This window comes from Microtus oregoni, unplaced genomic scaffold, assembly GCF_018167655.1.
Source record: "Microtus oregoni isolate MIOR12 unplaced genomic scaffold, Mior012 000021F_ref0000039, whole genome shotgun sequence".
Lineage (NCBI taxonomy): Eukaryota > Metazoa > Chordata > Mammalia > Rodentia > Cricetidae > Microtus > Microtus oregoni.
This window is the reverse complement of record NW_024543080.1, coordinates 22,780,692-22,793,366: the sequence shown is the minus strand read 5'-3', so window position 1 is coordinate 22,793,366 and position 12,675 is coordinate 22,780,692. Positions and strand designations below refer to the sequence as shown.

The following is a 12,675-nucleotide window of genomic DNA, read 5'->3' as shown; positions in this document are numbered from 1 at the left end:
AAAGCAGCCATCAATCTTTCTACACACCAATGTCCCCTGAAATAACAGAGGTCCCCCATCATCTTTCAAACTGCCTCCTACCAACCTGAGAGCTCTTGTCACGTTCTGATAGACGTCATCCCTATCCCAACTCTTCTGCCTCCATCCATCACTTCCCCTGTTTTCTCCTGTGATTCCTATATTACTCTTTAGAATAATAATTTAGTACTATGATTTAGAATTATATATTTGTTTTTATATCTAAAATTTTATATCTAAAATTTTCCCCACTACTTGTAAGCTCCATTAAGGCAAGTAGGGTTCCGTGTGTTCTAAATTGTACCCCTAGGGCCTAAAGTGGCTGATATCAGATACATCCCTGGTATACATTAATGGGATTGAACATGTAATGGGATCCAGGTGCTGAAGTAACAAAGGCATACTGATCACCTGTAAAACTAGATCGAGTGGGCCAAACTCCAAAAGACTTCCCCATTATCGCCATATGTTTACTATGCTCCATGTGAGGTTGTGTCCGCATTTTTTGGAACATCCAGAGGCAGTAGGCAGTACTGCTCCTGCACTCAGCACCTCCACCTATGGCGGTCCTTTTGTTATAGTCATCATAAAAGTGGATGGCGCGTACTAAGTGACCCATATATTCTAATGATTAGTGATGGTAACTATTACATTCCTATTTTAATGCAGCAGTTTAAAATTTTAGAAATAAAATTTAGTGAGTAGTCCTAAGATTTGAATCCCTAAAAAGCTTGATTTTAAAATTTATGTAAATCAGAGTCCAAAGAAATTAAGTGGAAATTCTGTTTCGTTGGGTTTTCTCTTTTGCGGGAAGCATTGAGGCAGGGATTTTCTGTGTAGCCCTAGATGTCCTGGAGGCTGGCCTCAAACTCATAGAGATCCACCTGCCTCTGCCTCCTGAGTGCTGGAATTAAAGGTGTGAGCCTAACACCAGAGCTGATTTAGAGGATCCAATCTCTACAATACAAACAGCCTTAAACCAAAGTCTTGGCTTAGTCTAAACAAAGGAAGCAATGAGCAAAAGCACTATGACTGAAAGAAACGAAAGTACCATACTTGAGAGTCTGTTCAGTAACCACCAGACTCTTGTCACACAGGTCACACATGTCTGCTTTGATCTTCTGGAAAATCTGAACTTGAACAAAGATACGAAAAAAGTCCTACTTTTCCTAATTATTCTGGGTTGATTTTCATACCCAGTCTCCTCTAAGCTAGGCTTCTTTTGCTGGTCAGCTTCAGCACAGGGGAGCAGCGAGACCCTATGGGGCAGGCTTGAGTGAGTGACCATAAGCGAATATGAAACTGTTTTCTAAGAGAGATGATGGCTTAGTCCCCTGAACGGGGTGGAGAGTGGAGAGTGGAATCTCAGGCCAAAGGGTCAGGTCAACAGAAAGAACATTCGAGGCAGAAAAGACTGAAGGCAATTTGTGATGGAACTGAAGAGCATGGTGGGAAGGAGGAAGAGACAGCCAACAGAGCTGTCTGGGAAAGCCATGCTAGATGTTAGCCATGTTAGATGTTCCATGTGCTCTATGATCGTCTTCATCTATGAAGGCCTGCATTATTCACCAAAAATTTCAAAACTGGAGTCATTTTAGAGAAAGGTGTATTTAACCTTGCCTAAAGTAGAGGCAAGGCCAAGGAAGCTTGCTCCGTTGTATATGATGTCTAGTGTCATACTGGCACCTGTTGGAAGCATATGCTAATTGCAAGATAAGTACCAAGGGAGGAGGGGCCATGAATTCAAGCTGTCCAGGTCAAGCACTTTGGACCTATAACTTAATCTGCTGGCCTTACTTTTTCACCTGAAGAGCAAGGATCTTCGAAGCAATTGCTCAGACCTTCCTATTCCAAAGCTATAATGACTATCAAAGAGAGGGGAAGCTTTTTAAAGCATAAATTGGATAAGCAGACTTAAAGTTCTTGCGAACAGTATAATCAGCTCCCTCTTGTCCTCATGTATGTCTAAAAAGATCAAAACTGGAGCCAGCATCTAAAACTGGCCTGTGCCAACTGTCCGTCGCAATCTGTCATTTTGAAAAGCAAACGTTCCGTGTAGGACATGCAGTACCACACGTGTATCGGTGTCTCTAAAGCGTGGTTGTGCCAAACAAAATAAACATGAACTTAAGGAGGATTCTCAGAAGCAGCCGAGGTAAGAATCAGAGGTCTCCCTATTGCTAAGGTTACCGAATGTCTTTCCTTTTCTTTTACAAACCTGAGAACTGTCTATACTTCAGAGTACCCAGCAAGTCCCTGATTGTCATAGGTTAATCACAGTGCAGGCTTGGGAGGGGGCACTTACTCGTATATTTCTAAATTGGTGACTCTGTTTTCTGTCACGTAGTTGCTTGGAATTAAGCCTTCATTCCTACAACACAAAACAATACAAAACTCAAGATAGGAGGTCTGTAACATTACCATGACATGTCCATAATTACTTAAACCCCAAAGATGTAGGGGGAAATCAAAAGCATTTTACTCATTAAACTGTTAAAAGAATAAAAATATTTTTCATTTCCAACTCCACAAAAATCTCTATATAATATATACTAAGATCCTAACTTATAAATTAGCTATTTTAAGAGATTTTATAACCCTATTTCCTTCTCTTTCCTTCTTTCCTTTCTTCCTTCTTCCTTCCTTCTTTCCTTCCTTCCTTCCTTCTTCCCTTCCATCTTTCTTTCCTTCCTTCCTTCCTCGTTTGAAATAATCTCCCCATGTAGCTCAGGCTAACCTCAAATCCCAGGTCCTCCTGAGTCACCTCAAAAGTTGCAGGGTTGCAGGCTGGTGCCATCAAGCCCAGCTCCGCTATGCATTTTCAAAGGAAAGTGGATGCAGCTCTGAGTTTCAACTTAACATGCACTGTTCAGTGGAAAGAGCATGGGTAAGCTGAGGGCTGTGCCATTGGCCTCACTGTAGACGGACTATTGAAAGGCCTTAGATTTAGAAAAGAAGCCATTAGCTTTTTATTTTATAGCTAAATTCACAGAGTTTATAAAACACTGCCAAAATTCTGTTTTGTCAATGTTGGGTCAAAATGGTACCCTATTAAGCCGGGCGGTGATGGCGCACACCTTTAATCCCAGCACTCGGGAGGCAGAGGCAGGTGGATCTCTGTGAGTTCGAGGCCAGCCTGGTCTAGAAGAGCTAGTTCCAGGACAGGAACCAAAAGCTACGGAGAAACCCTGTCTTGAAAATAAAATTAAAAAACAAAACAAACAAAAAAAAATGGTACCCTATTTCTCCCCCCAAAGGGCAGGCCAACTGACCCATCAAAAATTGAGTCTTGGCCCAGCTCAACCTGGACTATGGGAGGATTTCTTGTGGTCAGATAAAAGCTAGCATTCTCCAGGAACTAACACAACTGGTTCCCACCTGTCAAAAGGAGTCATTTCTCTTACCTCTGGCAGAAGTGGCCACCTGTAGTTGCTATCAAAGACCACAGCTGCCTCCAGGGTTCCTCAGGATCACAAACACCTGCTACACATTTCAAGGTCCATACCTGGGCCTTGCATCCTGGGCCTTCTTACTTCCTTAGGATTCCTTCCTCTAAGATACCTGTTTGTTCTCTATAATGTCAAGGTTTCCTCCCATCCCACTATTTTCACTATATTATCTATCTATCTATCTATCTATCTATCTATCTATCTATCTACCTACCTATCTATCCATCCATCTATCTATCTCATCTACCAATATCATCTATCTATCTATCCATCTATCCCGTCTATATTTATATCATCTATCTATCATTTATCTGCCTGTTTATCTAATCAATCTGTCTATCATCTTTCGCTAGCTACTTTCTCTTTCTCTTTCTCTCTCAAACTATGCTATATTCTCTCTCTCTTGCAATCTTGCTGTGTCCACTATTTTACCCCACTTCCCTAGCCCTGGCCATCTCCAGTCTTCTGGCCATGTTCAGTCTGCTTCCTTTTCTCTCTGCTCTTTCATATCAACAATAAATGCTTTAACCATACCATGGAGTGGCCATGTTGGTAGTTTCTTTACTGAACCCCTCACATACAATCACTACTTCCAACTAGTCTCTTTTCTGCACCTAACTCCACTGTCTAGTTGGTGATCCTTTCCAATGAGCTATGCTCACATGTTGAAATATGTGGTGTTGTTCATAGATTTAATTTACAGAGAAGTTATCACACATCAAGGCTTGTTCTACAACTTATTTTCAGTTTGTCGGTAATGCATCTTGGTTGTCTTTTGGTCATTTCAAGAGGAGATAAAAGGACAGGAAAAAGAGAACTCCTGGCCTCCCCACTGACAGGTATCATATCTGCAGTTTCCGTATCTAGGGCAGGATGACTATTGCTAGGCATTAGGAACTTCCCCACTTGAACCCCACCTAATAGGAATAGTCTGACTTGAGTCCAAGACTGTGTTCAAAGATTGCTTTATGGCACTGCTTATAATGGAGGAGGGGCCAAACTAAAATGTGTATACATTGTAGAAATTTAAAGTAATGGACCTTAGTAGTTCCTACTTTTTTATTGATTTTATTGAGCTCTACATTTTTCTGCTTCCCTCCCTGCCTCTCCCCTCCTCTTCAACCCTCCCCCAAATTCCCTATGTTCCCAATTTACTCAGGAGATCTTGTCTTTTTCTACTTCCCATGTAGATTAGATCTATGTATGTCTCTCTTAGAGTCCTCATTGTTGTCTAAGTTCTCTGGGATTGTGATTTGTAGACTGGTTTTCTTTGCCTACTTTTAGCTTAGTCACTATGATACCAACTGATTATTATAAGTCTTCCTTGATAGATTTCTACTTTACACACTGAGACCGAATCTCTCAATGATTTTTATGTTCCTCGGGTCTGCTAGTCTAGCTAGCCAGCTAGCTCCTGGAGTTCTCTTCTTGGCCTCTCTCGAGTGCTGGGGTTACAGGAGGCCCACCAGGCTCGCTAGACTTCAATGTGTGTTCTAGGAATCCAGATTCTGGTCCCCACCTTGATGACACAAGAACTTTATGGAGTAAAGCCAACTCCCCAGTCCTTATTTATTATTCCTATTCTACAAGTAAACCCCTTGGCAGTGATCCCCAGGACACGCAGGGTCAAGTGATAGCATGGGTGCGGGGGAGGGGAGGGAGAGGCAGGGGCGTTGTGGAGGCAGGTGCCCAAAGTCATTGTATTTTACTGTTCTCTTACAAACAGGGATGCAGAGACTGTTTTACCCCATGCAGAACAAAGAGTTAAGATCATGGAGATGATGACCTACTACGCAGGGTCTCCCCTTGCATCCTGAAGCCTTCAGAGGTTGAGGAAAGATTAATAAGGGCTCAGCCATCTTCTTACCCAAGACGGTCCCTGGCCTTCCACCAGTGAGGATCACACCTCTCCAATATCAGGTATTCCTCTGCTCTCTTCAGTGCCAAATTGCAGGGCTCCCGAGGCATGAAATCATAGAGAGCCTTGACCTGGATCCTCTCTTCAACAAGCACTGAGAGCGGGAGGGGAGGCAGCGGCTTGCGTTTTGAGGGTTGTGCCCCTCCTCTGTTGGACTGTAAAAAGAATTACGGTTTTAGTCATTTGTACCAAAAAAAACAGAAAACAAAACAAAAACCAAAACCAGGACATATGCATCTGCCTCCATCCTTCTACCCAGCTCCACCAGTCCACCCAGGCAGAAACCAGGGACATGTGCTGCGAATGACTGACGGCCGCATAACATCAGGGGACACTTGTCATTCTATGACTTTTTGAAATCACAGATTCTCTCAACAGCATAGCTTTGGAGTTTCGTACATCGTGATTCTCAAAAGATGACTTACCCTGAAACAGTTTCATTTGGCTTTAGTGATTGTTCGCCTGCGAGAAGAGAAGCCCACACCCTCCCCATCCCGCCCTTCCCTGTGCTGTAAGCTTGTGTCTTGGAGGAGCGCTTCACCCTCCAGGCTGCTGTCTCTCCTCATCTGGAATTTAACCCTCAACCCAAGATGGCACAGCCACAGTGTCTTTCCCGACTGTCTTGTTTCAAACTCTATCTTTAAGTCTAGCGGAGTAGACTAGACTTAACTGGATTTCCCCCTTACTTTCTTCTAGAACACTTATTGAGCTCTTACTGTGTACGGATCCTGATTTGAAGTTTTGGGCATGGCCACAAGCAGGACCTCCCCAGGGAGCTTGCCTGTCGGGGGGACTCCCTGTGGAAATAATACTCACTTGTTTTTTGCTCTTCAACTTGTCGAGCCATGGCCTGTGACGCTGGGAATAATTTTCTGCAGGTTCTTCGTTTTTGCTGAGGCTTAGCTGTGTTCTTACTTGTCTAGCATCAAAAAGCAATCATCTTACAAACAGTTCATAACGAGGGTATTCCCGAGTCCTTCCGAGTCTTTCAGAGATAAAGCAATCTGTGTGCCCTTTTTTGAGAAAGATAACTTTCTAGTTCTAACTCCTCGAGCACATTCTGAACTACAACTCTAAGGATTTTGGTTTCTGTATCCCGAAGTCAGAAAAGAGAAGTGAATGCAGAGTTGTTTTTGAAATAAAGTTGCAAGAATGTGTCATGTGCCCGGAGTCCTATAGTTTTGAGAGGTCTAAAACTCTAGTCAATCCAACAAACACTCTGAGTCAGGCAGCGTGCAAAGCGCTTCCCAGTTCATCCCTGTCACCTCTGGTTTCACAAGTACAGGGTGAATGATTAAGAACGCAAGTGTAGCCAGGCAATGGTGGCCCACGCCTTCAATCCCAGCACTCGGAAGGCAGAAGCAGGCAGAAGAACTCTCTGTGAGTTCACAGAGCAAGTTCCAGGACAGCCAGAGCTGTTACACAGAGAAACTGTGTCTTGGGGGGTGGGGGAACACGTGTGCACCCCTAACTCCGCTATTTCATGCTGTGGCCTCAGACAAAACAAAGCAACCTCTCTGCGCCTTGGTTTTTCCTCATCTATAAAGCAAGGATTATAAAGGAAAACACACCATGGGAGGTTCTGAGAGCTATATGAAGGAATAAAAGCAAACCTCTTAGAAGAGCGATTATCGAGTGGCTGAGACATGATCCCTTGAGTTAATTCTTACACAGTCACGTACCAAAGCAAGACTCGTGTAGTGAGTGTTATCATTAAGATAGGATTCTTGTGCTTAAGGGGAAAAATTACTGAGGGGAACACAGACATATAAAACAAGCAAACAAACAAATGAGGGCAGAACCATGCCACATTCTGTGGGAACACACAGAAGTGAGTATGTGCAGGGCATGGGGGGGGGGGGATGGAGGACAAGCGCACCGGTACAATTTAACTCAAGTCTTTAAGAAATTGAACTGAGCCGATCAACAGGGACCCAATGGGAAAAAGCTTCCCAGACAGAAGCAAGAGACCCAGACAGGAGACTCAACAGACAATCAAGACACTGCATTAACCCCGTTTCCCAGAAACTGCCCTCGCGGCCGACTCACCTCTTCTGCATGGAGCAGCAGCAGCAGCAGAGAACAGACTGGAAGGTGCTATCTAAAAAGGAGATCATTGTCAGTGTTAGGAAGCCATGGGTCCATGACAGGGGGTAGCTGAAGCTGGCTGGGCTCCGGATAAGAGCGGGGAAACCATGACTGTTCAGAAACAAAGGAACATCATAACCCTCTTCAGCAGTGGAGACAAAAAAAAAAAGTTACTGGCACCCTGACCAGTGTGGTTTCCCTTCTCAGGCTCTTTTCTCTGGCCTGGTTTCTGCATTTCCTTTGTCATGAGTGATCAGTGGTCACTATACTCTATTGCTTTTGTCATGGTTAGTGTTGGCCATCAGTACAGAAGAATGGGTTTCCAGAAACAGTGAAATCTATTAGCAGGAGTTTGAAGTTAGGACCACCACAGTTTTTAGAAGGCTTTAAAAACTGAAAACTAAACTCTCTACTTCACTACAGAGAGCTAGTAAACTAAATCTTTGTCTGATTTTAAATTAGACCACCAATCTCTTGGCCTATTATTTTTCCTAGTTCCCGATTAGCAAGCCAACTAGTTTGCCATTGCCCGTGAACCCATGTCTGTTAACGGTTCAGGCTAACTCTTTCCCTCGGCGAGCAAACTCGGGCTCCCTGAAGTCTCGGGGGGCCTTTCTTTCAGTGTTAATTTCTAAACTGCTTCTGAATGGGACACTCCCACACCTCTTTCCTTAGCGCACAGAGAACTGACTGTGACCCCACTGGTAGCGGCTAAAGGGTAAGAGCCATTATGTCTCCTGGGGGCTCCCTCCATAATGCCACTTCCACGTTACTAGGTAACGCCTATAAGCTCAGTTTTGCAATTCCTTGAGCCAGAGAAGTCCAGGCTCATGAGAGACAGTTTGAATTGCGTAAGTATTAGATTCACGATCAAGAATCTAGGCTTAGGGCTGGCGCGATGGCTCAGCAAGTAAGAGCACTGGGTGCTCTTCCAGAGGACAGGGTTCGATTCCCAGCATGCACATGGTGATTCACAGTTATCTGCTATTCCAGTCCTGAGGCATCCGGCACATTCTTCAGGCCTCTGTGGGCCTTTGTAGGCATCAGACACAAATATGGTACATAGAGAGCAGACACCCAGATACATAAATAAAATGAATTGAAAATTAAATGTTAGAGGTTTATTTATTTTAAAAAAAAATCTAGTTGTACCTATCCTTAGCTGCTGCCAAAGTGAGAAAAATCCTGAGGCCATGTTGGAGTGAGGCCCTCACTCTGTCTAGCGATGGTCCACACCATGGCTCATCTGCAAGCTCATCTTGCTGCTTCTTGTGTGGTGATGAAGTAACCCACACAGAGACTAAACCATCACCCTCATTAAAGTAGCTGCTGGTGTCAACATTGAACCCTTTGGGCCTGGTTTGTTTGCAAAGGCCTTCTTCAGTGTTGACATTGGGACCCTCAGATAGTAATGTTGGAGCTCATAGACCTCCTCCAGAGGCTACAGCAGTTAGCGTCTCAGGGGCTGGCGCTCCAGAGACTGGCGCTCCAATGGTTAGTGCTTCAGAGGCCAGTGCCTCACCAACCACAGGTCCAGGCCCCTTTAATGCTGCTGGCCCAGTGAGAAGAAAGTGGAAGCCTCAAAGGAAGAACGTGATGATGCATGGGCTTCGGTCTTTTTGACTACACGTTTTTTGAAACAAAAAGCTGGACTCATAAAAGACTGTGGGAACCAGCCCTCACTATCAGCTGTAGTTACTTTTCAAATAGAAAGTGGTTAGCAGCAAAGTTCAGAAACAACTCCAAATTCCTGGGATTTTTCAAAAGTTCCATGTGGACAGAACCTGGCCAGCGACAATTTGAGAAGTTCATAAGTAGGTCGTTTCCATGAACCACATTTTCCCTCATTCTCAATGTGACCAAATGAATTTTAGTTCTGACTTTGAATCTGCCTTCTGGCACCACTAGGGTAGCAGATAACACCCTAGACAGGACTCCCACTGGGAGAAGCATTTGCTGGGTGTGGGTTTCACACCTTTAACTGTCTGGAGGCAGAGGCAGGTAGGTCTCTGAGTTCAAGGCCAACCTGATTTATGTAGCAAGTTTCAGGCCTTAAAGAGACCCTATGTTTAAAAAAGATTTAAAGAATTGTTTAGTGTGTGTGTGTGTGTGTGTGTGTGTGTGTGTGTGTGTGTGTGCCCAAGGAGCATAGAAGCTGGCATTGGGTCTTCTGGAGCTGGAATACAGGCACTTATAAGCCGTACAACGTGGGTGCTGGGAGCCTGACTCTGGTTCTTTGTGAGCGTATCAAGTGCTCTCAACTACGGAACCATTTCTCCAGGTCCATAAAAGAGCTACTTAGAAAGGTATCCATCACAAAGCAATAGAAAGGAGGAAGGGGACCACAGAGATATGTGAGGCGCCACCTTTAGTTGCCCTTTTCTGTTGCTGTCTTTACGCTAAAAGGCCAAGGAGAAAGAGAGAAAGCAAAGTGGGAGAGAGGTCACCTCGCTCCCAGCTTCTACAATCTGACAATCTGATCTTAAGGGATACAGATGGGTCCAAGCACTTCCCCTACATTTTCCACCGGCCTTTCCTCACCGCAGTCCAACCGGAAACCAGACGGTTGAAAATCGTGTCACTTGAACCCTTCCGCACTCCCCCACGTGCCCTTGCCACGCCACGGTAGAAAGCAGGCTGAGAGGAAAGAGTAAGAAAAGAGACAGAGGTGGTGGAGCCGTGGCGGAGCTTGGCTACCATATTTAACCCCTACCATACCTGTATTCACATCGTTACAGATTTGCCTTTCTCTGATTTCGACTCAGCCGTTGCACACTCACTGAACCGCTGACACGCTGGGTGTGTAGTTAGGAACTCTAAAGTCTAGTCCCTGACACACCCCTTAGCCGGCCCCATTGCTGTTTATGACTTGTTCTGACTTAGTTACTTTCTCTCTTCTTTTCCTGCAACCAAGAAGCATCTGAAGGCTTAAAAATAAAATTCGTTTTCTCCTTCCTAAAGATCTTCAGTATGTCATGTGACCGGATGTTCAGATCCCAGCTGCTTCTGTCAATTTTCATCAGTTTTGTATGACGTTTATATGAGCAAACTGCCAAAAAGAAAGAAAGAGAGATGGACAGGCAGACAGGCCACTCCTCAGAGGGAGGCGACATTCGCCCTTCAGAGCTCCGTCTGCTTCGGAGGAGTGAGCCCGACTGGCATGCCGACCCATTTACTGCACTGTTGCTGTAGAGCCTCACGAGATCTGTGTCTGTTCAGTCCAGGAGATAAGTACGTATAGGTTAAAGAAATGAGGAAAGCTGATCAGTATGGGACAGCCTGTGAGAAAGTGCCACGTACAAGGTCGATTAGAGGTATTCTGATTCAAACCATTTACCGGCATTCCTCTCCCTGTATCTCTGCTTTCTCCTTCTCATTGGACCATTTCTGTCCGTACAAACACACTGTCCATCCACCACTGTCACAGAACAGAGGGCCCTGTAGCCATATTTCCTACACCAGTTTTACTCCTTTAGTGGTCAAATCTGGAAAAGAATAGCCTACACTTGTTGCTGCTGGTTGCTCTCCTATTTTCTCTTCCTTCTGAAACACTGCTCTAAACATGGACACACACCGTGAAATCCAGAGGTCCGTTCCAAGCGGTCTCACACGACCTGTAACTGTGGCCCTGTACCTCCTTATGCTTGTTCTAGGCTTCTTTATCTACCTCTCTGGCCTCTTCATCTTGGACGGCCTCCAAAGCCTTTGTTCTTGGCCTCATCCCCTCCTTTGATGGTTTCATTTCCTCCGGTGGCTTAAAAAGACTCCTCATCACCTCGTGACCCACATATGCACACATCCAGCCCAGTTCTAATGTGCTCCAGCTGGACACAGCCAAACAAACTTCAAACTCCCCATTTGGATGTCTAGGAGTCACCTCGACTGGATGTTGAGATGTAATCTGAGCTCTTTTTCTTCCTCCCTTCCCCATCTTTCTCCACCCACCCTTCTCCATCTCGTCAAAAGCGGTCCTCTATTCCCAGTGGCCCAGGTCAATGACTTCTCAGTCATCTTTGGCCCACCTCTTTCTCTCACGCCACTGTGGCAGGAAAGCACATGCCTTGAAAACAAAGTGGATTTAGTGACACATATCTGTAATACCGGCACTCGCGGGATTGAAGCAGGAGGACGGCCGTGAGTTCAAAGCCAACATGGGCTACATAGTAAATATAATGCAAGCCAGGGGTACATAGCAAGACCCTGACTTAAATGGAGGGTGTGTGTGTGTGTGTGTGTGTGTGTGTGTGTGTATGTACATGCCCATGTACTCGTGGGTGCACACATGCTTGTATCTCCAAGAATTTCAGTATTTCAGTTTTGGAGATGGATCATGGTTAAAAGTGTACAACAATGTAATTGTATTTAATGCTACTGAAAATAGTTAAAACAGTGAATTTTCTTCAGAATATTGCTATAGCTTGCATCTTGACTCTCCCACCAAAGTCTGGGAAGTGAAGGCCTGATTCTATCTGTGGTATTGCTGAAATACGCTGTAGGTAGAGAGGAGGGGACCTAGGAGGAAACTAGGCTATTGGGAGTGTATTCTTGAAATAGTTATTGGAACCTCAACCCCTCCTCTTCCTTTCTCTTTAAAGCTGACTAACATACTTCCCCTCCCCATAGACAAATAACACCCCACCCCCACACACACAGTCCCCCCCCCCCCCCCCCCCCCGTCTCATCTGTGACTGCTGTGGCCAAACCGCTGTTATCTCACCTGGTGGCTTCCTATTTGCACCCTGACCCCTCCACAGTGTGTTCTCAGCACAGTGGCCAGAGCAACCTCTTTTTGAACCCGTCAGACCCTGTTACTCTTTGTCTGCTGTCCACCATTCAGAGTTGCAGTCACCATTCTCATGGTAGCCTAGGAAGCTCTCCATGATTGGCCTCCTTTGGTCCCTCACCTCTCCACCAGGTTCCTGCTCACTTCCCTCCAGTCCCCAGCCCCCCACCGGCTTCTGCAGCACATCAGGCCAGCTGTGGGCGCAGACTCTTGGCTTTGGTTTAGCCTAAAGTGTCTTCCCTCAGGCTCGGCCACATCAGGGCCCGGCAGTCCCTCCAGGCCTTTGCTCACATCTCGCCTTGAAGTATGCTACTCTTACTGCCAACTGGGGCAGCACCCAGAAACTTCTTCCTCTGCTCTGGCTTCTTTTCTTCCTTCCATTCATTCTCTCCTTTTCACATACTATGCAATTTACTTTT

General features: G+C 45.2%; 1 protein-coding gene across 1 annotated transcript in view; it reads right to left on the bottom strand.

Annotated features, from left to right (window-relative positions):
- Txk (TXK tyrosine kinase) overlaps nucleotides 1–7,525 on the bottom strand; it is a 38,663-nt gene extending 31,138 nt beyond the window's left edge. The window contains exons 1-4 of the mRNA XM_041671132.1: nucleotides 7,435–7,525; nucleotides 6,202–6,304; nucleotides 5,335–5,540; nucleotides 2,324–2,389 (exon numbers count right to left, since the gene is read on the bottom strand). Coding sequence (XP_041527066.1) covers nucleotides 2,324–2,389; nucleotides 5,335–5,540; nucleotides 6,202–6,304; nucleotides 7,435–7,502 — 443 coding nt within the window. The 5' untranslated portion in view covers nucleotides 7,503–7,525. The remainder of the gene's footprint in view (nucleotides 1–2,323; nucleotides 2,390–5,334; nucleotides 5,541–6,201; nucleotides 6,305–7,434) is intronic.
- Nucleotides 7,526–12,675: the final 5,150 nt, after the last annotated feature.